Source organism: Miniopterus schreibersii, assembly GCF_964146895.1.
Source record: "Miniopterus schreibersii genome assembly, chromosome: 16".
Lineage (NCBI taxonomy): Eukaryota > Metazoa > Chordata > Mammalia > Chiroptera > Miniopteridae > Miniopterus > Miniopterus schreibersii.
In genome coordinates, this window is record NC_138116.1 from 24,075,717 (window position 1) to 24,102,394 (window position 26,678).

The window sequence follows — 26,678 nt, forward strand, 5'->3', positions numbered from 1 at the left end:
TCCGTCGGTCCGTCCTCGCCTCTCCCCGGGGCCCAGGGCCCGGGGCCGGGGGGTCGGGCCGCCCCCCCGCCTCGCCGCCTCACCGGGCGGCCATGGCCCCTTCCCCTCCCTTCTCGTCCCGTCGCCGCCTCCTCCTCCTCCTCACCTCACCCCGCCCGCGCGCAGTCCGCGCGCCGTCCGCGCGCCCCTCCCCCCGCCCCCCACTCCAGCCCGCCTCTCCCGGGCGGGGGGTGCGGCGCGAGCCCGGAGCGCGCGCGCGTGCCGCGACCGGAGGATGGATGGATGGAGCGAGCGAGAACGCGAGCGTGCGCGCGCGCACCCCTCTCCCCCTCCCTCCGCGCGGGCTCGAGGCCAAGCGCGAGCGCGCTCCAACCTCCTCCTCTTCCTCCTCCCGCCCCTCCTCAACACCCCGCCCCCGCCCTCCCTTCCTCTTCCTTCTTTCGCTTTCGCGCGCCCAGCGATGGCTCGCGCCTGCTAGAAGGGCCCGAGCGCGTGCATCTGCCCCGCGGCCGCAGCTCGGCAGCATTTGCTCCAGGGGGCGGGGACCGAGCGGGGAGGAGGGGCGCCACGCCGCCGTCCAAAGTACCGGCGGACGGGGACGGGGGCGGGGACGGGGGGCGGAGCCTTCGGGAGCCACCCCGACCAATCGTCGTCTCTCCTCGGCCCGGCCGGCCCAATAGGTTGGCGGTGAGTGGGGCGGCGTTCAAGGTGAGGTGCGCGGTGCGTTGGGGGCGGAGACTCTGTGCCGTCCCGGCCGGCTCCGGGGCGGGGGCAGCGGGTGGCGTCTAAAGAGAGCGCCGGCTCCCAGCCGAGCCTGGGACGCCTTCCGGCCCAGGCTCTCCCGCCCTTCCCTCGGGGCTCCCGGCTCTATTCCCCCCAACCCCCCAATCCAGCGTTTACCCTGAAGCGTGCAGCCACTTCTGTGAAGAGGCCAGAGTTAAAGTGGGGCGCAATTAGCACCTCAGGGCAAAAGAATCTGTGAAGGGGCTCGTCTGAACCTCTGTTCCTCCTGTTTCTGGATGGGTCTCAGCCCACTCCAGGCCTGCGAACCAACAAACACCAGAGATGAGGGTCCTCCGCTGAGGGCGGAGGCCGAGCTGTGCCCTTCTGAGCAGAGCGTCCTCCCCGCCCTCATCCTAATATAGATCCCACACCTGCTCTCCTTTCCTGCTTCCGGAACCCACGCTGGAACCCCCCACCCCCACCTCTCAGACTGCCTGGCACCGGCCAGACAGACCCTTCCCCCGATCCAGTGCTACTCTCCTGGGTGTGCCCATATCCGCCAGCGCTCACAGCCCCGCTTTACCTTCTGGAGGAAAGGGCCTTTCGCAGCCTCCCAGCCGCAGTAGATGCCTAGACTGGCGCTTCCAGCTTCCATCTCGGTTACTCTCTGTCTGGAGTCCTGGAACGGGTGTATGACAGCCCTCTCCCCTCAAAAGATAAGATTAAACGAGGAAAGTCTTAAATCATATACTTTATGACCATCATTGGCTCTTTAATCTTTAGCAGACATTTATGGAGTAGCTAGTACTGAGTGATTAAGACCAGGAATCCGATCTGAATTTAAATCTCTGGTCTTGACAAATGAACTTGGGCAAATGGGCTCTGTTGCCTCAGTTTCCTCTACTATCACCGGGTATAATGATAGCACCTATCTCATTAGATTGTTGTGAGGATTGACAAGTCAGTGCATGTGAAACTTAGCTCAGTGTTAAGTGCCTTGTAAATCTTAACTGTTATGGAGCTTGGTAAGAATATTTGTGCTGGGGTGCAATCATGAAATATGACAATTATACTTTCCCAAGTTCACAATTTGTGGTGTAGACAGACCTGTAGGAAAATAATTACCAAACCATGTGATAAAAACAGAGATATACATAGGAGACAGAGGTGGCTAGGATGAGGGATCAAATGATGTAAAAGAGTTGGTCAGGAAAGGCTTCTTGTAGTGGGAGATGAACCAGGTGAAGGTAAGCCAAGTAGGTACTGGCACTAAACATCCCAAACAGCAAGTTTCAGAAATATGGCTCAGTCTGGATTCTGGCTGGAACATAGGAATGGGTGGGGAAGCAGCAGGAGGTGCATAGGTCAGACCACACAGGACTAAGGGTGTGCTGAGGAGTTTGTGGGCTTTAGAGCTTTAGGCCATGATGAGTCTTCAAGGGGAATCATTTGAACAGACTTGCATTTAAGTAGATCACTCAGGAATGTGGAGTCTGGATACAACCTTAGAAGCAGTAGGTTTTTTATATCAATTGAGGTGTTTGGGCTAAAGGAGAGAGAGAGACCCTGAACACACCTTTAACCAAGGTGGGGAACTCTGAGGAGGAGAGGTGAGGATACAGAAGAAAGACAAAGTTCATTTTGAGATATGTTGGAATTAACTATGGGATCAGCTGGTGGAGACTCTCAGAGGTAGTTGAACTTGGGTGCAGAGTGAGGCCTTCAGGTACCTCCACTCCAAAGATGCTGCTCTTTCTCTAAATATACCTAGTATATCCTGCCCTAAGGAATTTACACATACCCTGGAAACCTTCCTCTCTTCTCCGTTTACCTAAATCCCACCTGTGGCCATCCTCAGACCAAACTCCTTTACAACTGGACTGTACTATTCATTCGGCACTTGGCCTGGGCTGCTCTGTGGTGCTGACCTCTTTGGGCACATGCCCAGTCTCCACAGTTAGCACCAGTCAATAAACACTAAGGACTGCACTGGTTCAGGCTCTGGGTAAGGCCCTGGGGTTACAGAGAGACATACTTGTCCTACTGGGACTTACAGCCTAGCAAAAGCCTGATGTGGAAAATTGAGTGTGATGGCATCCAGGTTCCTGAAGAAACAAATGGCATGGAGATTTTTTTGTCAGGATCAGGGGAGGCTTTCCTGGAGGAAGTGATCTTTTAAGTGGGGCCCTGAATTAACTTAGGTGGAGAGATAAAGAAGAACATTCTAGGCAGAGGGAACCGTTATGTGTACAGGCCTGGGAACAGAGTGTGGTATGTTTGAGACATGGATGGCTGGTGTGACTGGAATTGGGGCAGAGAGGCCAGCAGGGGCAACAGATCCCCCAGGGCTTTGTAAGCCATACTTACTTATTCAACAAACGTTTCTTGAGTACGAAATGTGTGCCAGGTAGTTTTACTGGGACTACTGTAATGAACAAGCAGAAAAGATATCTTCTACTGGGGAGATAGAAAATAAATACATAAACAAGGAGCTGTAGGAAGACGCCTCTCTAGAGAGGGTGGTTAGGGAAGGCCTGTTTGTGAGGTGACATTTGATCTGAGACCTGAAAAATGGGAAAACCAGCTATGTGTAGAGTTGGGGGGATAGCATTTTGTGCAGTGAGAACAAGTGGTAGGCATATTTGAGGAACAAAAGAGATTACTTTGCTGGATAATTGTGATTGGTTAGAAGAGTGGGGTGAAAGAAGGTGGGAGAAGGGAAGCAGGCCCAGACCTTGTAGGGTCATGGTAAGTAAGACATGGTAAATTATTAAGTACAGAAATAATAAATTTGTTTTTAAAAGACAACTTGGTTGCTGTGTGCAGAATGGTCTGTAGAGGGCAAGAGTGCAAGCAGGAAGACCAACTTCAAGAGGTCTTTGCAGAAGTTGAGCAATGTTGTGGCCTTGAGTAGGATAGGGATGGCAGCCGTTGAAGGGTAGACAGGTTTCAGAGAGATACAGGAAGCAGAATGGACAGGTCTAGGCAAAGGAATAAATGTGGAAGTGAAAGAGGGAGAGGAGTCAAAGCTGAAACTGTGGTTTCTAGCTTGAATAACTAGATGGTTGGTGATTATTTTGTGTCTTAAGGTGTGAGATGCCTGCAAGATATCACAGAGGTCTATGCAGGTCTGTGGCTTGGAAGAGTGGCCTTTTGTGATGCTTACCTATGGGTGATAATTGGAGGTTCATTGAGTGACATGAACACCGAGGATCGAATGAGGAGGAGCTGATACCAGCAGAGTAGACTAAGAGATCAAGATAGACAAGTCCCCACTGGATGTAATGATGAACATCTGACCCTAGAGTCATCGCAGGGGAGTGGTGAGTGGGAGGTGAGGAAACAGAAGACCGTGAGGGGCAATGAGCTTTTCAGAAGCTTTGCCAAGAATAGGAGTGTGGTGTTGAGACAAGAGCTCTTGGACAGGACCTGGGTCTTCAGGCCTTGGTGGTTCCAGGAACCCAGCCAAGGCCTGTGCAGGGAAAGCTGTCTTCCTTAACAGCAGAGAGCGAGTCATCAAGGCCCAGCCCATTTCCCATCAGAGGTCTGGGTGGAGTTAGGAAAGTCACTCCTAACCTTGGGTGAGGCTGAGGCCTCAAGGTGGGAGGGTTGCCCCAGCTCCCGGTGATAAGTCCTTGCAGGTGAAACCCTGACCCTAATAGTTTATCACTCCCAATTTCCCAACGTCATGTACTCTGGGAGAAAATGTCACTTGTTCTCTTTTCAGTCCTTAATGGTCTGACAACCCAAGGTGAACAAACTGAAACGAGAAAGTACAAGAACAGTAACACAAAACAATGTGAAGGTAGGTTGCCCATGGAATTCTCAGGAAAAAGGAAGATGGTTCTGGAGAAAAAAGAGGCAAACAAGCTGGTTTCAAGGCTCTTTCCACATTGAAACTGCTGGGTCACCCTGCCTCCCACCTTCATTGATTCCAGTGACCACACAGCAGTCAAACCTTTGTTTTTCACTTTATTGTACAAAAAAAGGGAAAACAAAACTTCCACAGTTGGCCTTAAGCTTAGGCAGACACCTCTAAGCCACTCCCTCCCCCTCCCATAATACAAATTCAAGTTGTGGTGGTTGCTGAAACCTACAAAAACACTCCTTAAATATTAGAAAAAAAATGGGGGGGGAGCGGGGGTCCTCCCACCCCAGCCATCCCATCCCAGTGCCAAAATGCACTCAGAGTGACCTCTTACAGCACCAACACCCCCACCCCCACAGCCCTGTTTGTACTGTAAGAATTTTTGAATTTTTAAAACAGGGAAAAAAAAGCGCCCCAAAGTTGTTTTTAAATGAAAACACATTCCACTAAAACACAACAGCACAGGGACACTCAAACAGGGAATGGGGTTCTTTGCAGGGGCTCTTGGTAAGAAATAGAACCTATGAACCCCTGTGCCTAATTCCAGGATAGGGACAAAGGAAGGGGAGCGGGAGTGGGGAGTATCCCTCCCTAGCTCCCCCAACCCCAGCACCACGTCCAAGGCAAAGTAGATTGTTTGCCTTCCTTTGGGAGCAGGATCCACCTTTCCTATCCCACCCCCTAGGTAGAGTTCCCACTATTCCCCCATCTCTTGGCTTTCATTCAGAGGGGGAAGGTGGAAAAGCACAGAGCCCCAATTAAATAGGTCACTGACATGATTGCAAAAAAAAAAGCCAAAATTTAATCAAAGACAAAAAAAATAAAACCCACAGAGACAAGGTGGCTTGGCTTATTAAGAATCTAGGAATCAGGGTACCAAAAATTTGGGGATAGCTGGGAAGGGTTAGAGGGACAGCTGCAAAAGCAGCTTTTGCAGGCCTCTTCTCCAGCTGTGGGTTGGGTTGGGGGGAAATGGTGCAGACCTGAGAAATCAAAGGAAATGGGGGCAGGGGAGCTGGGAGAATGTGGGGAAAAGGCAGGAGGGATAAGAGCTTGCAATACACCTCTTGAAGCCCAGGTTCTGAGCCTAGGGTGGCCAGGTGACCCCTTGAATGAGCTTGAGAGGTCTTTCCCACCAAATAAAAGCTTTAATTTTCACCTGGTCTGTCCCCCTCCCTGTCATCCTGCTGGATATTGGAGACCAGCAGCAGCTCAGTCATATGGCCCTGGCAGAGGGAAGCTGGTAAGAAGCATCAGAGACTGGCATGAGTACACCCCCTTAAATTGAATCAGAGATTAGGCAAAGCAGAGGATGTGGAGAATGGGGTTGCCCCAGCCTGTTCCCACCAGGATCTCCCTGGCCTTCACCAACCCTTTTACCAGATTCATGGACTGACATGGGCTCCCGCTTCTCTCTTACACACACACATATACATGTGCCTTTGCACACATCCACAGGTACACCCATGCTATGTACAGGACACACACACACACACACACACACACACACACACACACACTCACTTTTCCATACGTATCAAGTTTTTAAAAAGTCCCAAACCTACACCCCTAAACCCTCCCTCTCCCAGAAATGACAACAGAGACGGCAGCCGAGATCGGTAGGAAACGTCTCGTTGACAGCTCAGAGCTTAAAAAAAAATATATACACATATATAAAAAACACCTCTGCCCCCTCCCCCCATGAGTGGGTCCAGGTAGCTCCTTCCTGCAGGGGGCAGGAGAGAGGGCTATGCAGCAGTACCTATCTTCTCATAGGTGCCTGCCCTCCTCTCTCCATGTTCCCTGCCTCCAATTCCAACGTGGGGGGTCCAGGCAGCAAGCCCCTCTGGGAAGGGAGGGGTTCTCCCCAAGCTTCCACCCCCCTCAAGTTGGGCTGCAGGTGTAGAGGGCCTCAATGAACTCTTTGGGACCCTCCACCCCACTCCCAGGTCCATTGTCCATGCCGGAACCGCAAGTGCAGAAGAGGGGTGGGACAGTCCAGTCCAGTGATGGCTCAGTCTGATGGTTGCACTCCCTGGAGGGCCCCCAGGGCTGATGTCTCTGAGGCTGCAGAGTCCTGGCCTGGGCTCCTCCAGCCCCTCCCCCCACCATATTTTGTTTAAAAAAGAAAGAAAGAAAGAAAGTGGGGGAGGCCAAGGGCAGGGGACGGAACAAGGGGGAGAAACAAAGGCGGTCAGTTGGAGAGGGGAGCCCCACATGGGGCTGAGCCTCAGTTGGAGTCAGAGTCCGAGGAATCCCCCGAGGAGGAAGAGCTGGAGCTGCTACCCTCAGACTCATTGTCTTCATCCTCATCATCATCCTCATCATCGTCTTCATCCTCATCATCCTCCTCATTCTGGGGGGCAAGAAACATGCTATCACCAGGTGGTCATCCCGGCAGGGCTCCACCCTCAGCTTCCCACCATGCCCATCCACCCCACCTCGTCCCCATCCTCGCTCTCATCCTCGCTGCTGGACTCGGAGGAGTCCCCGCCATCCTCGGAGGAGTCCCCGTTCTCATCATCTTCCTCCTCTTCATCCTCATCCTCTTCATCCTCGTCGTCCTCCTCTTCCTCCTCAGACTCCTGGAGGGACAGAGGTGCATCAGTGGTCCCTGCCACACCACTCCAGGCACTGAGGACCCCCCCCCGCCGGGGATTCCTTACAGATTTGGACTGCAGGGTAGTCCGGCTGGACTTGGGGTTCGGGCCTCGCAGCTTGGTCATGCTCTTACGTTTCTGTAGGAGAGGATGGAAATACAGACAAAGGGAGCAGCCATGAGTCCCAGCCGCCCCCCAGCACCCCTTACTACAGTACCACCATGCTCCCAGACTTACATTGGAGATGTACTCTTTATATGCTGCGCGATCTTGGGGAGACAGGCTCTGGGGGAGACAAAGGAAGAGGTAAGCGTTAGAATACCACCCAAGCTACTGCTGATCAAGTGCCAGGCAGTGGGCCAAGCATTTACTACTACCTACCATTACCCTTCCCAGTCTCCCTATACCTTGGGTCTCTGCAGAAAATCCCTGGGACCTGAGAACCAAGCTCCAGTATTTCTGATAAAGATGTTCTGAATCCTTTTCTAGTTACCCTGTCCTAAGACTGTTGTTTTTCATGTCCCTCCTATTATTTTACTCAAATGAAAGCTCCAGAGCCAGCGCCTTCCTCAATTCAGAGAAGCCACACATGATACCCCCCCCAAGCCTGACATCGTCACTCCCACCCCAACACCAAGCCTGGAGCCACTGATGAGGCAGTCTGGGGCTCACTAAACTACTTCTTAAAAAATATATATATATCTTTATTGATTCCAGAGAGAGAAAGGGAGAAGGGGAGAGTTGAAACATCAGTGATGACAGTCATTGATCAGATAGATGCCTCCTGCATGCCCCTGACTGGGGATCGAGCCTGCAACCTGGGCATGTGGCCTGACCGGGAATCAAACTGCGATCTCCTGGATCCCAGGTTGATGCTCAACTGCTGAGCCATGCCTGGCTGGGCTTGCCAAACTTCTTGAATACCTAAACCTTGCTATTTCCCTGGGTCCTTGGCCAACCTGCCTGGGTGGCTGGGGAGGATATAAGTGGCTCTCCACTTTACAGATCTGACTGCTAAACCAAGGCACAGAGGGGAGCCAAGCTAGAATCTAGGAGAGGTCCCATGGTCCCAGCTGCGAAGGAAAAGGCAGTCTGATTTGGATTTTCCTACTTACTAGCTGTGTGATCTTGGGCAAGTTCCTTAACCTCTCTGAACCTTGGTTTTATCATCTTTGACAGTAATCATTACCCTGTAGGACTGCTGGGACACTGAATAAAATCATCAATGCAGACCAGCCAGCATCATGCCTCCCTTTTCCAAGGGTTCCCTGCCCTCTCACCTTGACCCAGAGGTCCAGGTGCACCTTGTACTGCTTCTGCTGCTCCTCGGCCAGCTTTTTGTAGTGCTCCTTCTGGCTCTGGGAAATGCGCTGCCAGCGGCTGCCAATCTCCACCATGCGCTCCTTCAGTGGCAGGTGGTTCAGCTCCCCGTTGGACAGCAGCTCCTGGGAGAACTTCTGGTAACCGTTCCTGGGAAGTGGGGGTGATGCAGGGAGGGTCAGGATACCATCCAAGAAGTTCTCCAGCCCTGACCCTCCCCACCTCCAGGGTGGGCTCCATACTCACATGGGAGGCTTCTTGGGTTCTCCCTGGAACTTCATCTTCTTGGATGAGTTTGCGGCAGCTGGGGGTGCCCTCATCTCACTCAGCTCTCTCTGTGGGGATACCCAGAAAAGGTTATACTCATCCCATCCCCACCTGGCAACATATTCCTACCTCTTGCCCCATACCATCAGTGCTTCAGCTGGCTCTCTTATGTGCCAGGAAGGAAGAGAAACTAAGGCACAGCCAGGAAGCAACTTCTTAACAATTCACACCTGTGTTGGGCACTGCCATTTGAAAGTACTTTCATAATTGCACCCATATGACTTCCATTGTCATATCCATTTTACTGATGTGTGACAGGCTCAGAGAAAAAAGTTGAAGAGACTTGTTCTGGGTCACACAGCGAAGGCTGGGATTTTGGGCTCCAAGCCCCATGCAGTGAAGAAAGCTGCACACCCAAAGGGGGACTCCCAAGTTTTAAGTGGAGGGAGAGGGCCCCAGCTCCATTCTGCCCCACTGCACTACACTAACCAGCAGCCCCTTCCCACCTCATATCGCTTTTGGTCTTCTGCTGCCTTCTTAATCCACATCAGTTTCTCCTTCTTTTCCATGTTGTTCCAGGTCATCTCCATGGCTTTCAACGCCTTCACCCGATCATTCTGGGGGCACACAGTGGTGTTAGCTGTGGGAGGGGTCACCTGGGGCTGGAGGAGGCCTGCGTGGGCAGGCTGCAGAACAACCCCTTTCCTTCTCGATACCTTAAAGCGGGCCAGGTAGTCACCGATGACGCTCTGTTGCCAGATCTCCTCGGCTCTCTTGGGTGACTCGGGCAGTTTGCCCCTTTCCTCCCGCTCCCCGCCGGGCTTCCTCTCCGACTGGGCTTTCAGCGCTGCTTCCCGGGCCTTGTACTTGGCCTGCAGAGGGATGGCACCAGGCGTCAGCCTTCGGGCCACCCCCAGGGGGCGCTCGTCCCCCATCCAGCAGCTGAAGGTTCCCACAGCTGCAAGGGTGGGACCAGCAGAGGCGCGGGCTGGTGCAGACTTCTCCAGCCCAGGGCTCAGCCCCGCCCACCAGCGCTGCTCCCTAGGGAGCCAACAGGCCTCAGCTGACAGCTTCCCGCCTTCCGGCCTGCTGGGCTCCCAGCCCCAGCATCTGAGCCCAGGCGCAAGTGTGGCTGGCACTGGGCAGGAGTGAGGAAGTGCAGCCAGCCCCTAGAGAAGAGGCCCACACTCAGACGCCTAGCAGCCCCTCTGGTCTGGTCAGCCTGACCTTCTTCTTTTCTGATAAGTCGTTCCACATGCGGGCCAGCAGGCGGGTCAGCTCGCTTTCTGAGAGCTCTGGCCGTTCCTCCTGTAGCTGCCGCCGCTTCTCCTCAGAGAAGATGAACATGGCTGACACTGGTCTCTTGGGCTTCTCTGAGCTGCCCTGTAGATGTGCAAAGGTCAGAGTTGATGGAGTGTTGACAGGGAGCCTGCCTTCCTCGCCCCCACCAGCTCAGTGGTGCTCCCTGCCCACCTTTCCCCCTTCCTGGGAGGGCTTCTTGGAGGCTGGGTTTGTGGTTTGCTTCTTGTTGATGTTCAACATCTTTTCTTCCCCCAGGACCCGCTGCTGCTCCTCTTCAGGCAGGCTCTGTTCCAGGGAGAAGAGGTAGCATTGGGTTGCGTGCTCAGTTCCCAGTCAGCTCCCAATTGTTCAAAGGGCCTTACCCACTGCCTCACCCACTCACCTCTAGAAAACGGAGCAGTTCCACCTCATAATCTTTCTTTTTCTGGGAAAGGAAGGGGAGTCAGGGTCAGTCTGGGGGCAGGCTCACTGGAAACCCTCCCGTGGTTGGGAGCAGGAGCCCTTAGCAAGCCATCTAGAGCCTGGATGGGGCCTTGTGTCCCTCCATAAATAGTAAGCATAAGCATGACATTATCTGGTCTGCCCAGACACAAAACCCAGCACACCACCAAGTTTGAAGCAGGTACCCAAGGGGTGAGACCTCATGCTTCAAACCTCCAAGGCTCCCCAGGAGTCCTCCCTCTCCAGGGGTAGTTCCTGCACAGCTCACCTGGTCACACTTCTTGTGGTAGGCATCCTTCTCCTTCTGGGAGAGCAGCTTCCACTGCTGGCTACATAGCACCATGCGCTCTGTGCTGGGCACATCCTTCATGTTGGCCATCAGCTCTGCGCAGTATAGTGAGTAGCTGTTCCTATTAGAACCGCAGCAAGGAAGGAGGATCTATGTGAGCAACAGGGTAGCCCAAGGCAGCAGGTCCCCTCACTTACAGAGCCTGGGCCAAGGTCCTTCACCTGCCAGCTCTCTACCTGCCCACTTGCCCATTCACCCCCCCCCCCCAGGGCAGCGCTCACGGAGGTGGCTTGGTGGGTCGCCCATCAAACTTGTCCTTGAGCTGGCGTTCGGCCTTGGTGAGGGTGGACTTGGTGATGCCCTCCTCACTGATGTTGAGTTCAGGATGCTTCTGGATATAGTCACGCATAATCTCCTGCAGAATGAGGTGGGAGGATGGAGGGCAATGGGGTGTGGGGTTAGCAGGGGCCAGGAAGGGGGGAGAGCCGCTGGGAAGGGGAGGCAGGGAGCAAAGCTGGGGGGTGGCCATGTGTCTGTCACAGCAGACGTGGTGCCCTGCCCTGCCCTAGCCTGAGATCTCATGGGGAGGGGGGGGCATGGGGAAGGTAGGGGCAGAGGTGAGGGGCCCAGAAGGCCCCTCCCTCAACGGAGGGATGGGGAATGACTGCCTCCCGCGGAGTGCGGAGGCCACAGAGTCAAAGGGCAGAGGCTCATGAAGAGCCGGATGGGGAGGAGCGCAGCGGAAGCCTAACCTCGTACTCCTTCCGCTGCTCCAGGGCCTTATGAATCCATTTCAGCCTCTTTTTGTCCGAGAGCTGAGACCACTGCTTCCCCAGGGAGTCCTTCACCTCCTTCGTAGTGGCCTGCAAACCAAAAGCCGTCAGACACACACAGGCAGCCAGGGGCAAGGGAAAGGGAGGGGGGTGGGGGGCACAGAGGCCCCCGCCCCCTCAGGCCACAGGAGGTCACAGGAGTGTCCCCCACAGGCCAGGAGGGGAAGGCAGAGAGGCGGGAGTCCCGCCTAGATGCAAAGGGACAGGCTCACACACACGCACGCACACGCTTGCACGCCAGCTGGCCCAGGCCCTGTCCATGCAGCCCACCCCTGGGGAGGGGCCTCCTCTCCTGCTCCGTGCCCAGCCGACCTGGCGCGGCTCCCCCCTTTCCACCGCCATGTGCCCTCAGCCCCCACCCCTTGGCCGGACACTCACATCTGGCCGAACTTTGAGATACACCTTCTTCTCGTGGGTATACCACAGCTGCTGGGGGGTTTTGGGCTTCTCGGGGATGTCCGACTTCTTGGCATTCTGGATTAAGTCAGGGTGATCCTCCCTAGCCAGGGCATGGGGAGCAACAATCAGCGGTTGGAGGGAGATCCTGCCAGGGCAGACCCAGCTAGCTGCCCCACCCAACAAGGCTCCTAGGCCTATCAATTGGAGACTAGTGGGACAGTGGCTGCCTGACTGTCCCTGCCCTTGAGCATGACCCACTAGGGTTTACACGTGACCCATCTTCCATGCCTCTCAGATGGCAAGCTTGAGGCTCTGGTCAGTGTTACCCTATCCTGTCACAACCCAGCGCCCTGTGACCCTTCTCTGGGCTCCACTGCCTTACCTGAATCGGGCCAGGTTTCGCTCGAACTCCTGTTTCTCCCTCTGGAAGTCCTGAATATACTTCATCTGGGGGGAGGAGGGGACCGGGTCATCCACAACCCAAGGCCTGAGCTACAAAAGCCAGAGTCCTCCTTGCTAGCTATTTTGCCTCCTAGTTTGCGACTGGACAAATGGAGGATGGAGTGGGCAGGCAGGGGACACTGGCCTCCCTTCCAGTGGGGGGTGGCGGCAGGGGCAGGGCTCAACAGTAGCCCAGATTAGTGGGAGCTTACAGGGGTCTCCTAGAATACCTCCTATGCACTCCATTTAAGACAGGGAGTCCTAGAGGGGGGCATGACATTACCTAGTCACACAGCAAACAGTGATAGGGCTGGGACTCCCTCAAACCCACCCCTCCACCTTTCCCCACCACCTCAGGACTCCCAAAATAAGGAGTCAGGAGAAAGTGTAGGACTTGCCTCCATTGCTCCTTCCTCCCATGTCTGGGGCAACTGATATTGGTCTACCCCTCAGAGGTGGCCCATAGGCCAGGGGCTAGCTGAGTCCCACTTTCAAGGCACAAGGGGAAGAGTGTGTTGAAGGAAACCCAGAGTGAATTCTTGCAACGTAAATCACATCCTAATAGATCTGTCTCCTAAATTGGGACATTCCCCCCATCCACCGCCTCTGGGTTCCTGGATGTCCTTCACAATTCTGACACCATCTTCCTTCCCTCTTCCTCTTGACACTTGGCTTCCCCATCTCCTCCATCCTTTCCACCTGCCTGGCCCTCCCTTCCAGCCATCACCTGACTTCCCTGCATCTTTCCTACCTCTCCACACGCCTTTCTACTTCCTTTCCAATGTCTTTTTCCTTCCCAATCTACCTCCTGTCCTGCCTCTCACTCAGTGTTCATCTCTTTCTCCCTCCTTTTTCTAGATTCACAATCAGCACTGGAAAGGGGCTAAGGGTTCACGGTGATTGAGCCCAACCCCTGCCTCTCACAGAAGAGGCACCAGGTGCAGGAAGAAAAGGCCCATTTTCCTGAGGTTCCCGCAGAAAACTGAGTAGAGCCCAACGTGCTCCACCCCAATGTCAGTCCTCCTTATACGCAATAGCAGCTTTTTGAGCTGGAAGGCACCACAGAGCTCAGGCTCAGCCTCCACACCTCAGTCAGGTACAACCAGGACTGAAGTAAAATGACTTACTGAGGGTCACTCACAGTGATTCAGTGGGAGCCAGAAAAGGCCCAAGTCTCACGTCCCCTAGATCAGCACATTGTCCACTCTACCACATAAGTTTTTTTGTCCCTCCTTGGCCCTCAGACCCTCTGCCTCTCCCTCCCATCCCATGAATGACTGGGTGTCGTTTGTATAGTCATCTCTTCAATATTCCCATCAAAGGGTCAAGAAGAGCTCCAGCAATTCAGGCTCCTGCTCATCTCAGGCAGCAGTTGAAGACAGCTGGTTTACCCAGCCAAACTTGCTCTTTCTGGGTCCAGAACCAAAGGCACGAGAGCCTGCAGCCAGGGTGCACAAACCAGGCAAAGGGCTACTTACAGTGCAGCAGCCAGTGCCACCTCCTAAGAGCTGGCTGTAGACAACTCTTGTCTTGTTTCTCCTGCTGCCCCTCATCAGCTCTCCCTGGCTCCATCTTCATTGTCTAGCATCTCTTCTTTGTGTCCATTTCTCTCCCTACTCCATCTCACTCATGAACCAGCTGCAGGATCCTCCAGTGCTTTGCTGCCTATCTCTTTGAGGGACTGTTGACCTCACTGTACTTGACCATCCATCTCTGCCTGGGAGGCTAGGGCAACCTCTGCTCAAGGTTAACAGCCTCCAATGGTCTGCATGAGGCCAACAGGAACAATGTGGATCCTTGGGCAAATGTGTGCATGGAGAAGGAAGCCCACCTAACACGTGGATGTAGCAATGAGAACACTACACAGGGAGTCTGGAGCACTAAACCCAAGTCCTGCTCTAGCATCATTAGTTGTGTGACCTGGGACACAATATCCTCCTGCACCCCAGTTTCTTGCTCACAAAGTCGGGATAACCTGTTCTCCTGGGGTTGCCTTTACGAGTATACTGCAAGCATCAAATGAGACCATGTCAAGACATGTCAGAGGGTGAAGAACTGCTGTGTAGGCCTAACAGTGAGGATGTATGCATGGGAGCAGAACTCTATAAAAGAACACTGTGGACTGTGGCTGGTCCCAGCAGGTGTCTCAGCCTGGGTTACAGCTCTGACAGTGCCTGTACTTTATACTTGATGGTGTGTGGGCCTGGGAGTGGGTGATCAGGTGTGGCTGCTCAAGATCCTACTCTGCTCTGCTGACCCACCCATGTCCCTGATGTCAAGTCCCTCTGTCTGAGCCCCACCTCCTGACCCACACAAGACCAGCTACTCCCAGCCTTTTCCCTCCCAGCCACCTTAGCCCCCCTCCCCCCACCTTCTTCTTCTCGGGCAGTTCCTTGTATTTCTTGGACAGAATCTTGGTCAAGTCCAGGTTGCTCATCTCAGGGTGAAGTTTTGCATACTTGGCCCGCTTCTCCATGAAGAAGCGGAAATAAGGGGTCAGGGGCTTTTTTGGGAAGTCCGGGTGTTTCTGGAAAGAGGGACAAGGACACAGTGAAGGTCAGACACCATCCATTCCTTGGACCACTCCTCTCCTACCCCTTCTGCTCTTCCTCCTGGAAACTCACCTTGAGTTTTTTGCCTTTGTAAGGATTTTTAACATGTTCCTGAGCATCAAGGATCAATTCTGTCAATGTACGAAACTTTCTCACCTGGAAGAAGGGAGGTGAGTGGAAGGAGTTCAGAAGAGGGGACACTACCCAGTAGCATACTCCCATTTTTCAACGGGTTTCCTCTACTTTTCACTAGACTGAATTCATCAAAAGAGGGGCAGAGGCCAACAGCCACACAATTCAGGTAAGGTAGCCCCTGATATCAAGGTAGACACCCAGGCACTGGCCCATGCCTACTGCAGAGGTCCAGGCAGCCAGACACACCAAAGGACAGCAACAAGGTGACCACCTGACCTCAATGTGGTTGTCCATGCCAGCACCTCATTCAATCCCCAGAACAGCTAAGGAAACAGAAGTTCCAAGCTAGTAAGCATTCAAGGCCACAAAGCTAGAAAGTGGCAGAACTGAGAACTCTAAGCCAGTGCTGTCAACCATGCCACCTCCCAAAATGCTTAAGGGCGACCACATGAGTACCTCGCCCAGTCTCTTTCCTTCCTGTTCATAGACTTCTGTTTCATCTCCCCCACCAGGAAGGTTAAGGCAAGGGTCTGTATAGATGTGTGCTCCTATGTGTCAGGAAGGGGGGTATCAGTTACCTCGTTAGAAATCTCCACCCATTTGAGCTTGCACATGTCTCCAGAAAAGTCTTTAAATGCTACTTTTTCCCAGTCCATATGTGACTCAGTGGTTTTGAACTTGGAACTATCATTGGATGGAAGGTTGTTCTTCATGCATTCTAGCAAAGTCAGCATGTCTTCCTGGGACCAGCGGTCTGGAGAAGGGTTAAGAAAGGTGATCATGCCTGGCTCATGCTATACCCAGCCTCTGTTCTCCAGTCCCTATGTACTCAACTCTTCCTCCTCAGAGCATCCCAGTCCTTGGTTACCTCCCATCTGAAGACAAACCAAACATGGCCTAGCCCTAAGTAAAAACTGTGGACATATATATGAATTAGAGCAGGGATTCCAGTCCAGATAGCATCATACCTAGAAAGCCAGACTTGACTACCACGAGGTACTATTTATTGTAGGGAAGGGAGGAAATGAAGCTACCGTGATTTGGGGCCCTGTGGGAAAACAGCTAGCTTCTCAGAGAGGGGAAGGAAGCAGGAAGGCAACATTTCTAAATGTGTCGCCAAGTTCAAGTCCAAGTTCTAGGTAGATACTCTAAGTGTTCAACAACTGAGGATGGGGTGTGGGCAGTAAGGAGAACCAATGCAGATGTTTCTCTCCAACTCAGCTGGAAACTAACATTAGAGACATGGATATTCCATCACCCCCCTCAAGGAAGACCAAAGGAGAATTTGGGGCAAGTAAGAAAAGTGGAATGGAAATGGTTCTTTCATTTCTATAAAGGGAAGCTGTAAGGCAAGGCAGGCAGGCAGGTGGGCAAAGGCTCTCAGGGCCCTGCTCTGGGAGAACCCCCAGAATTCTGAGTTGTCTTCTCAGCACAATCCCCCACGTAGGCAAAAAAGGGGGTCTTCTGGACCAGCTATTTCCAGTCACTGAAATGCAGCTCCAGTGAGGCCTACCCTGGAAGGTGAGCTGGGAGAACAGCTATGCATGGCTAAGAGTCAAAAGGACTCCTCATTTGCATTTACATCTGGTAGCCTGGGCCAGGGTTTCTGTGGGGCAGGTCTCATAAACCCATAATCCTCTTCTCCTCTCAATGTCCCTTGGCCTGCCAGATGTTTAACTTCATCCTACCCCCTGCCCCCATACACAATGGATCCCTACTGATTGGGGGTCTAGTTATGTAAATAACTCACTTGGCTTGGGGTCTCAAACCACCAATACACCCTTCCCAAGTACCTCATCCAAAAAACCTGTCCTCTTAGTGATAAAAAAAAAAACCTTGAAAATCCTTCTCAATCCCTCTCTTCTCACTCTTCCTCCACATTCCTCATCCTTCCTCCCATTTCAGGACACGGGGAGGACATACCTTGGGGTGACTGGGAACCCCAGAAGGAAGGCTTGCAGGGGTCTCCTTCTCGCTAACACCGGAGGGGGTTAGGGTTGGTTGGTTGGACCTAATAATTTGGACTGAGCCAAAATCCCCAGTGTGAGGGATGCTTGACTCTTATAGATACTCTCCCCCTATCTCAATTCAGAGAAACTCTTTAGAAGGGGATTGAGCCCTGGAGACAAACGATGTGGGAAAAGGGGCTATAAGTTAAAGAGGGCTAAGGGTGGGGACTCTTACCTTGGCCTTTGGGGGCGGCCATTTCCAGGTCTGTGGGGCAGTCGGCTTCTCCGTTCATTCTCCAGCTGTCTAGCCACCTCCAGCCACCTCCGCCGTCACGCCTGCCGGGCAATCCGGGTTCAAAGCCTTCTCACCCTTTAGGAGAAATATCAGCCTCTGCTCAGGCAGGCAGAGAGGTGAGGGACTTTCTATTCCTCCCCCCCCAGAGGGGAGGGGGGCACAAGTCCCCACTCTGAGAGAGACCTGTCAGGACCCTAGTGGATTTAATGGGTGGGTGGGTGGGAGAAAACTCTCCTCCTCTTCTCCCTAACCCCCTCCCCACAGCCCTTGCAGGAGGGCTCAGCAGCGTGCGCCCTCCGCTGCCCACGCGAGAGACAGCTCCCAGCTCCCGCGTGCAGCTAGCGCCCGCCCTCCGCTCTCCTTCCCCCACCCAGGCAAAAAAAAAAAAAACACACACACACACACACAAACTCCTCCTCCTCCTCCCCTACCCGCCTCCCCTGGGGAGGCCCCAGGCTGGAGGGCGGGGGAGGAGGAAGGGCGGGTAAAGGGCGCGCGCGGCCGCAGAAGCGGGCACGCGCCGCAGTCTCCTCCTCCCGCCTCCCCCGGGCCGGTTCCCCCCGCCTCCGCAACCCGGCGGGGACCCGGACGCAACGCAGCCGCCGCCGGCCCCGGAGCGCAGCGGCCGCACCGCCCCCGGGGACCGGATCTGGATTCCCGCCGCCCCCCCCCTCGGGCTCCCGACGCCGTCCCTGCCCGCCTGGGCGGGCGAGCAGCCGGAGAAGCGGCCTGACCCCCGCCCCCGAGCCACTCACCCCGGCCAGAGGGGCCACCACCGCCCAGCTACCCCGAAGCGCACGGAGGAACCCGGCGCAGAGGCGCGACCACAGCGGGAACCGCCGCCTCCTCCCCGAGCTTGCGGCCCAGCCCCGCCGGCGCCCCCGCCCCGGCCTCCGGGGAGCCGAGCCAAGGAGAGGGCGGGAGGACGGCGGCCCGGAGGCGGGGGAGCAGCGCTCACCGGCCCCGCCGCCCCCTCCGGCGGCCGGCGAGAACTGCGCCTGCCGGCTGGGAGAAGCGCGGCCTCCTCCGCTCGCGGCCGGAGCTCGGCTCAGGCCTCGCTTCCTGCCCTCCCCTCCCCCGGTTCTCGGCGTCCTCTCCAGTGCCCAGGTCCTCCCTCGCCCAGTTCTCTGCCCGGAGGTCGCCCCGGAACCCCTCCGGGCGTCGACTGCACCCGCTGTTCGCTCCCCACCGCCCGGCCCTGATCGCGGATGCGTCCCAAGCCGCTTCGGTTACCCGGCGCAGCGCGGCCTCCGGGCTTCCCGCTCTGGCGGCTCCCTCCCCGGTTGTGAGCCGCGGCGCCCTCCCCCGCTCGGCCGGGCACAGCCGCAGCTCCCTCCCGCGGCGGCAGCGGCTCCTCCTCCGGGCGCGGCGGTGGCGCTGGGGCGGCGGCTGCTGCTGCTGCCGTGGCGGCGGCTCTGGCTGCTGCCTGCTGCTCCTCGCGGCGAAAAGCACAAAGCACAGCGCCCTCCGCCTGCAGGCAGCCCGCCCGCCGCCCGCCCGCCGGCCCCGGCCTCAGCTCGCACACCCCCCGCCGCCGCCGCAGCCTCAGCCGCCGGAGCGGGGAGGAGGAGGGAGAAGGGAGGAGGAGGAGCGGGAGGGGGGCGGGAGAAGCGGGGCAGCGAGCGCGTCCTTCCCCGTGGAGCGCACACCGACCCCCGGGGAGCGAGCGCCAGCCCGCCCGCCTCGCCGGCTCCGCTCCCTCCCACAGCCTGCCCGGGCGGGCTCCGCGGGGGGCAGCTGGGAGGAGGGGCGGGAGCTGGGGGGACCCGGGCGGCCGAGGCGGAGGGAAGGAAGGAGGGGAGGGGTGGTGGTGGTGGTGGTGGCGGCGGCGGCGGCGGCTGCTGCTGCTGCTGCTGCCGGGGAGGGGAGGGGGGGCCGGGGCAGGGAGACACGCAGCCGCCCGGATGGCGGCGGAGCTCGGAGCCGGGACGGGCGGGCGGGCGGGCGCCGAGAGCGACCTCGCCAGACCCGCGAGGGAACTGGCATGCTCGGCCGGCGCGGGAGGGAGGGCGCGAGGCGCGGTCGCAGAGAGGGTGGCCCGGAGGGCCCCCCGGCTGCTAGGGAGGCTTAGGGGATGCCCGTAGCCCTGCTTCGGGGCTCTCCCCAAATCCTCTCAGCTCAGATTCGGGCTTCCATGCCAGCTCTCGTCCGCTCCCGCCTCCCGGAGCGGGCGATCCGTTCCCACCCTCATCCCCGGAGCGTGGCCACCAGCTTGGGGCGCACGCACGCCGATCGCGGCGCCAGTCTTCGGCGCCTACCTCGCGGTTCCCTTGCTGCCGAACAGCAAATACACGAAACTTAAAAAAATTAAAAAAGGGAAACCTACAAAATGCCCTCCCTGTAAATTAAAAAATTTTTTAAATCCCCTTTGCTTCTTACACCCTAGAAAGGGCGAGGGAGCGACGGGCTCCGGCGGAGGAGCCTCTCAGGGAGCCGGTTCAATCCAGCCCGGCATGTCTCCCCAGGCCTGCCCGGGCGCATGGAGATCGGCACCGCTGCCACTAGCAGCAAGCCCTCTCCCCCGAAATCCACGGCGCCGGGGCTCACTTACCGAGCGTGTGAATAGGAGCGCGGGCCAGGGGTACCTAGGGGTGCGGCTGGCCGAAGAGCCGAGCCGCAGCTCCGCCGCAGCCGCCGCCGGGGCAGTGAGTCGCCAGACAAAGCCCGAGATGGCGAAGCGGAGCGACGGCTAATGGCGAGCCCCACGCGCCGCGCTCCGCCCGCCCCGCTCCGCCCGCCCGCCCGCCTCGGCGCAGCGCGGCGCCGCTCCGAGCGCTCGACCGTCAGAGCCGCCTCGGCGCCGCCGCCTCCCGGGCCACCCTGGCCTCGCCTGGCCCCTCCGCCTCCTCCGGGCTGCTCAGCCTCACCCTTTCCCTCCCACCGCGCTGGGGGCTGCACGAAAAATAAATAAAAAGAAAAATGCTTTTTTTTCCTTTTTGTTGTTTTTTTTTTGTTGTTGGTTTTTTTTTTTTTTTTTTTTTTTTTGGCACGGCGGGCGTGTTGAGACTTTTGGGTCTTTTGCCCCCAGCTCGCACTCACCTGCGGAGCTGTCGGGAGGGCTGGGGGTGGGGGCTCGCGGGGCTGGAGCCGGCGAGCGCGGGTTGAAAGCTAGCCAAGCTCTGCAGCTCCCGACCCGGGCGTATACGCCGCCGCCAGTCCCCGCAGAGAAATCGTCCTCCTACCCCCGCCTCCATCGCTCTGCGTTTCTCTTCCAATCAGCCGGTCGCTTGGCGGCTCCTCCATTCTCCGGCCAAGCCCGCTGCCTAGAGCGAGCTCCACTCCATCTGCTCGCCCGGCTCCTCGCTCCCCTGCCGGGGCCGACGAGGCGACGTGGGGCCGGAGGGGGATTTGCGAGGGAACCTTCCTGCTTCTCGCTCCCATAGCTCCCTCCCGGCTGCCTCCAGCCTCCTGCTTCTCTCCTGCGTCTTTCCAACTCTCCCCTGTCGCCACTGGTGTGTGTCTGAGTGTGTGCGCGGGTTTTTTTTGTTGTTGTTGGTTTTTTTTTTTTTTTTTTTATTGCTCTTTGCTTTTGCAACCCTAAAGCCAAAGCGGAGGGTGGGGAGAAGAGCAAAGGAGGGGGGTACCAAAAAAAAAAAAAAAAGCAAGAAAGCAGCTCTTAGATTTGCAACACATGGAAAAACCGGGGGAGCACCCCGCCTCGTCCGATCTCGGTGCCCCGCGAGGGCCTTCCGGGTTTTAGAGCAAGCCTCTCGTCGTTCTCAGTGCCCTTCACCTCCGCCGGGTTTAGGATCCGAGGAATCCGAGCAAAAAGTTCTCCTCCTGAGCCAAATCAAGGGGTGTCAGGGTGGGAGTTGGGGGGATTTCTCAAGAAGCGGTAGCCATTCCTCGCACCCAGGCTTCGTTAGCTGGGCCAGGGTGGGGGTAGAGAGAAAATTCCAGTGGGTTTTCGGAAGGGGCTTCCCTTCCCGAGCGTAGTCGGAGCCAGAAGACCAGGCTTCGCACATCTCCCCTTCGGTCTCTGCCTCTAGTCCCCTGCCAGCTCCCCCTTTAATTTTTTTTTCTCTCCTTTAATCTAATTTCTTCCAACTCCACCTTTGTTGTTAACCGGCGTCACGCCGGGATCAGCCAATCCCCGCCACGCAATCAGCTTGTCAAAAAGGCTCGCCCAGCCCTGGGAAAGCAGGCCACGGGCGCTGCCCCCACCCCCGTCCCCCACCCCCACCCCACCCGCAGCGGGGAGCCCAGAGGGGAGCCTGGCACCCTGGCCTCTCTGCCCAAGCCGCGGCGTGGTGGCATTCGCGTAGGCCTCCCGCACTCCAGCTTCTTGCGGGCCGGGGATCAAAAGACCTGGGCGGGGACCACGATCCACCCTCCCACGGCCGTCGGCTGTGGTAGCCTGTCTAAGCCGCCCCTCTTCTAAGGAAGGTTGATCCGGACGCAGCCAGCCAGAAGGCATCTAAAAGGACGCCAGTTTCCAACAGGCGTGCCTACGGTTCGGCCCGTCGCTCCGGGGCAGCCATTGCTCCTGCTCCCAGGCCGCCCGTCTCCAGCACCAGCACCAGCACCGCTCTGCCCGCGTCTCCGCCAGCTGGGGCACCAGCCCCTTTGGACTCTCCCCTGGCGCAGAGCCTTCTCCATCCTCACAAAACGGCCTCGCGGCTGTTGTAATTCCTCTTGTCTCCTGGGAAAAATGAGATTCCTTTCCCAGGACTTCCACAGCCCTCGTCTGCCACGTTTCACAAGCAGGGAGGAAAACCCTGTCAAGATCTGGTGTGTCCAGATTTTTTAGTGGGCAGGGCCTGTGGGAGAGGTGGATTTACCTTAACGCTAATGCAGCTGAAGTTTCCCGGCCCCTTATTTGTAGGGTCGTCTAAGGCCCTGTACTTAATTTTGATTTATCATTTGATATTTTTGTCAAAGCGTTACCCTCTCACCCCCCCACACACACACCGGAAAAAAATTTTTTTAAACAAGTTTCAGTCCCAGACACCCAGTTCTGCCCTTGTAACATACACAGGACATTTTGTGTAGGATCAAGCCATCTCACAGGGACTGACTTTCTTGTTTTGACTGGGAAACAACAAAGGACTTGGAATGAGAAGTCCCAGCTTCCCAGCATCTCAGCTTCCCCACCTTGTTAATAGCGTGTGAGTTTGACCGAGTTTTTTAACCTCACCTGATCCCAGTTTCCTTAACTATAAAATTAGGATAGCAATCCTATGTTCTCGGCTTTCCTCACCGGGGTTGGAGAGTCTAGCAAAACGATACATGTAAAACTGTAAAATTCTTCACAATGTTACTTGCCACAATTAGAGTAGGAGAAACTTAGATGCCCAAGAAATTTCCAAGTCTTCCATGCACAGATCTGGAGCCCAGGTGCCCTGGCTCCTGGCCCTGAACTTATTGGCCAGACTAAAAGACCTTTTGGTAAAGTGCTTTGGAATAAAACAAGATGAACATGAATCATAAGAATGATTATTATTGACTTTTCATTCCTTGGGCAGCAAAAATCATGGCTGGCACTCTTCCCACTTGGAAACCAATTGACTTGTTTTACATCTATTGCGGCTCTAGTGAGGTCAGAAGTCTAGGACTTGGGCTCTGGGCCAGAGCATGAGGGAATCTGCCCTTGGTCCTTTCTCTTTGCCTCCTCTCCCAATTCAGCCTCCCCTCCCTTCCAGTTTTCTGCCCTGTGCCTTGGAGCAGAGCCTCAGCATTCCACAACCCCAGCCCAGGCTGGTGACAAGGCATAATCCTAAGGACAAACTCTCTACTTGGCCCCAGCCCTTTAGGTGGCCGGTATTCCAGCAGCAGCTCATGTAAAACCCCTAGTGTGCCTGGAATGCGTTAACCAAAATGTGGTACCTGAATTCCTAGTGTTTGTGGAGGAATTTTAGATGGTGTACAGATGAACATATTATTTTCAAAGTTATATATTTTAAATATGTTATATGTTTTGGAAATGTCCTGTTTTGAAATTTTTATTTAAGATAGTGACATAAAGACTTCCTCCTGTGTCTTTTTTTTTTTTTTTTTTGGTAGGGGAATGGGGGGGCTACTGTCTCTTATTTTTTTAATTGAGATAGAACTTACAGATAAATAAATATACACATCATCTAGGTTTTCTCCTATATTATCTTTTAAAATTTTCATAGTTTGTGATTTGCATTTAGGTCTATGATCCCCCCCTTTTTTTTTTAATCCTCACCTGAGGAGTGAGGATATTTTTTCCATTGATTTTTAGAGAGAGTAGAAGGGAGGCTGTAGGGGGAGAGAGAACCTCCATGTGAGAGAGAGACACGTGATTGGTTGCCTCCCACATGCACCCCTGGTGGGGGGGGGAGCTCTGTGATAGAAACTACAACCCAGGAAGCGCCCTTGACCTGCAATTGAACCCATGACCCTCCAGTGTGCAGGCCGACACTCTAACCACTGAGCCACATCAGCCAGGGCTCCATGATCCATTTTAGTTTTTTTTGTGTGAAGGATATAAGGTCTGTGTATAGATCTTTTTTTTTTTTTTTTACATGTGAATGTCCAGTTGTTCCAGCACCATTTGTTGAAAAAAGTCTTTGCCCCATCGTATTACCTTTGCTCCTTTGTTGCAGATCAGTTGACTGTATTAATGTGGGTCTGTCTCTGGGCTATTATGTTCTATTGATTGATTTGCCCATTCTTTCACCAATACTGCACTGTCTTGATTTCTGTAGCTTTATAGTACATCTTGAAGTTGAGTAGTGTCAGTCTTCCAACTTTGTTCTTCTTCCATATTGTATTGGCTGTTCTGGGTCTTTGCCTCTCCATATAAACTTTAGAATCAGTTTGTTTGGGGTTCTCTGAGTTTCCTGGATCTGTGATTTGGTGCCTGACATTAATTTGGGAAATTCTCAATCCCAAATGGCTTCAAATATTGCTTCTGTATATCTTTCTCTATCCCATTAATGTGAATCTATATGTGCCGTTGTGTGTGTGTGTGTGTTTCAATCCTTACCCGAGGATACATTTTTATTGATTTTTAGAGAGAGGAAGGGAGAGAGAAACATAGATTGGCTGTGCCTGACCGGTGATCAAACCCACAATGTTTTGGTACATGGGATGACACTCCAACCACCTGAGCCACCAGGCCATGTCTTTGTGTCTTTATATTTAAAGTGGGTTTCTTGTAGGTAATACATAGTTTCTTGTTTTTTTATCTACTCTGACAATCTCTGCTATTTAATTGGTGTATTTAGACCATTTAAGGTGATTACTAATTAATATAGTAGGATTAATATCTACCATATTTGTTGCTGTTTTCTGTTTGTTGCCCTTGTTCTTTTTTTGGGTTTTTTTTTGCTATTTTTGTCGTCTACATTTTTTTCTACCTTTTGTGGTTTTCATTTTCTCTCCTTTCTTAGCATATCATTATACTTTTCCCCACTATTTTTAGTGGTTGCCCTCGACTTTGCAATATAATATTCAAGTCCATTTTCAAATAACCTTATACTAGTTTATGGGTAGTGGAAGTACCTTATAATAACAAAATATTTCTAATTTTTCTCTCTCTCTCTTGTCCCTTGTATTATTGCTGTCATTCATTTCATTTATACACAGGCATAAATAAATATATATTATGTATAGATATATATACACACACAGAGTCAAATACATTGTTGCTGTTATTATTTTGAACAAACTGTTATCTGTTAAATCAATTAAAAATAAGAAAAATAAATGTTTCTATTCTACCTTTTCTTACCCCTTCACCAATACGCTTCTTTCCTTTTCTTTTTTTTCCACGTTTATATTTTTAATTAGTTCCAAAAGGCCTAATCCATTTGACATAGCAGTAGTGTATCAATATTCATATTCTCATAAGATTTAAATAAATAAAATATGTTTAAATGAAATAATTTGGGGTGTGGTTGAAATATAAGACTTTCCAGAATATGAACTATGTCCACCTCTACGTTTTTTTTCTTTTTTTGCTGTTGAACTTTATTTTATTTTTTAAATTTATCTTTATTGTTGAAAGTAATACAGATGTCCCCTTTTTTCCCCATTGACCCCTTCTACCCTGCACCCTCCTCCTTGTTTTTTTAATGTATTGATTTGAGAGAAAGAGAGAGAAACATTGATTTGCTGTTCCACCCACTTATGCATTCGCTCGTTGATTCTTGTAAGTGCCCTGACTGGGGATTGAACCTCCAACCCTGGCATATCAGGATGATGCTCTGACCAGCTGAGCTACCCAACCAGGGCCTTACCTTCACTTTTGAAGGATAATTTTGCAGGGTACAAAATTAGGTTGGTGGTTTTCTTTCTGTCAGTACTTTAAATACTTTACTTTCTCCCTTTGGCTTGTTGGAGGTAATTCTTATCTTTGCTCCTTTGTAGATAAGGAGTTTTTTTTCCTCTGGCATCTTTCAAGATTTTTTTTCTTTATCTTGAATTTTCTGGAGTTTGAATATGATATACTTAAGTGTAGGATTTTTGTTGTTAGTTAATTAGTTTGTTTGTTTGTAGTTCTCTGACTTTCCTGGATCTGTGATTTGGTGTCTGACATTAATTTGGGAAATTCTCAGTCATTATTGCTTCAAATATTGCTTCTGTTTTTCTCTTTCTTCTCCTTCTGGTAGTAATTATGTGCCTGCTACACCTTTTGTAGTTGTTCCACAGTCCTTGGATGTTCTGTTTTGCCTTGTTTTGTTTTGGCTTTCTTTCTCTCTCTTTCAGCCATTATTCTCTTTGCTTTTCAGTTTGGGAAATTTCTATTGCCATATCCTCAAGCTCACAGATTTTTCCTCATCCATGTTGTCTACTAATGAGCCCATCAAAGGCATTCATTTGTTACAGTGTTTTTGATCGCTAACATTTCTTTTTGATTCTTTTCTAGAATTTCCACATTTCTGCTTATATTATCTATCTGATCATTCATGCCACCTACCTTTTCTATTAAATACCTTGGCATATTAATTATAATTTTAAAAGCTCCTAGTCTACTAATTCCAACATTCATGATCATATCTGACTTTAGTTCTAATACTTATTTTACCTCTTCAAACTGGTTTTTTTTTTTTGCCTTTTAGTATGCCTTGTAATTATTTGTTGAAAGGCAGATGTGAAGTACGCGGTGAAAGGAACTGTGGTAAATAGGTCTTTAGTAATGTGGTCGTAAGGTATGGGAGTGAGTAAGCATTCTCTAGTCCTATGGTTAGGTCTCAGTCTTTTGGTAAGCCTTTCTCTAGTCTGTGAACTTCACCAGTGCTTCTCAGTTGTCTTCCCTCATTAGGTGGGACAGGATGGATACAAGGGCCTGGAGTT

The 26,678-nt window shown here is 53.4% G+C and overlaps 1 protein-coding gene across 8 annotated transcripts; it reads right to left on the reverse strand.

Moving 5' to 3' along the window:
* Positions 1-4,678: 4,678 nt before the first annotated feature.
* UBTF (upstream binding transcription factor) lies at positions 4,679-20,876 on the reverse strand. 8 transcript variants are annotated; one of them, XM_081115613.1, is made up of 21 exons: positions 20,454-20,733; positions 17,355-17,489; positions 15,749-15,924; positions 15,108-15,191; positions 14,855-15,010; positions 12,425-12,489; positions 12,022-12,142; positions 11,563-11,673; positions 11,092-11,225; positions 10,790-10,931; positions 10,463-10,504; positions 10,252-10,365; positions 10,006-10,161; positions 9,495-9,650; positions 9,285-9,395; positions 8,758-8,846; positions 8,472-8,661; positions 7,429-7,476; positions 7,258-7,329; positions 7,033-7,176; positions 4,679-6,947 (listed from the first exon to the last, which is right to left on the reverse strand). In XM_081115613.1, exons 2-21 carry the CDS (start codon positions 17,410-17,412, stop codon positions 6,822-6,824), a joined length of 2,295 nt encoding a protein of 764 aa, XP_080971739.1. In that variant the 5' UTR covers positions 17,413-17,489; positions 20,454-20,733; the 3' UTR covers positions 4,679-6,821. The 8 variants fall into 8 exon arrangements, with proteins under 8 accessions (XP_080971739.1, XP_080971736.1, XP_080971737.1 ...); XM_081115610.1 differs by lacking the exon at positions 20,454-20,733 and adding an exon at positions 19,966-20,150; XM_081115611.1 differs by lacking the exon at positions 20,454-20,733 and adding an exon at positions 18,648-18,866.
* Between the last annotated feature and the right edge of the window lie 5,802 nt (positions 20,877-26,678).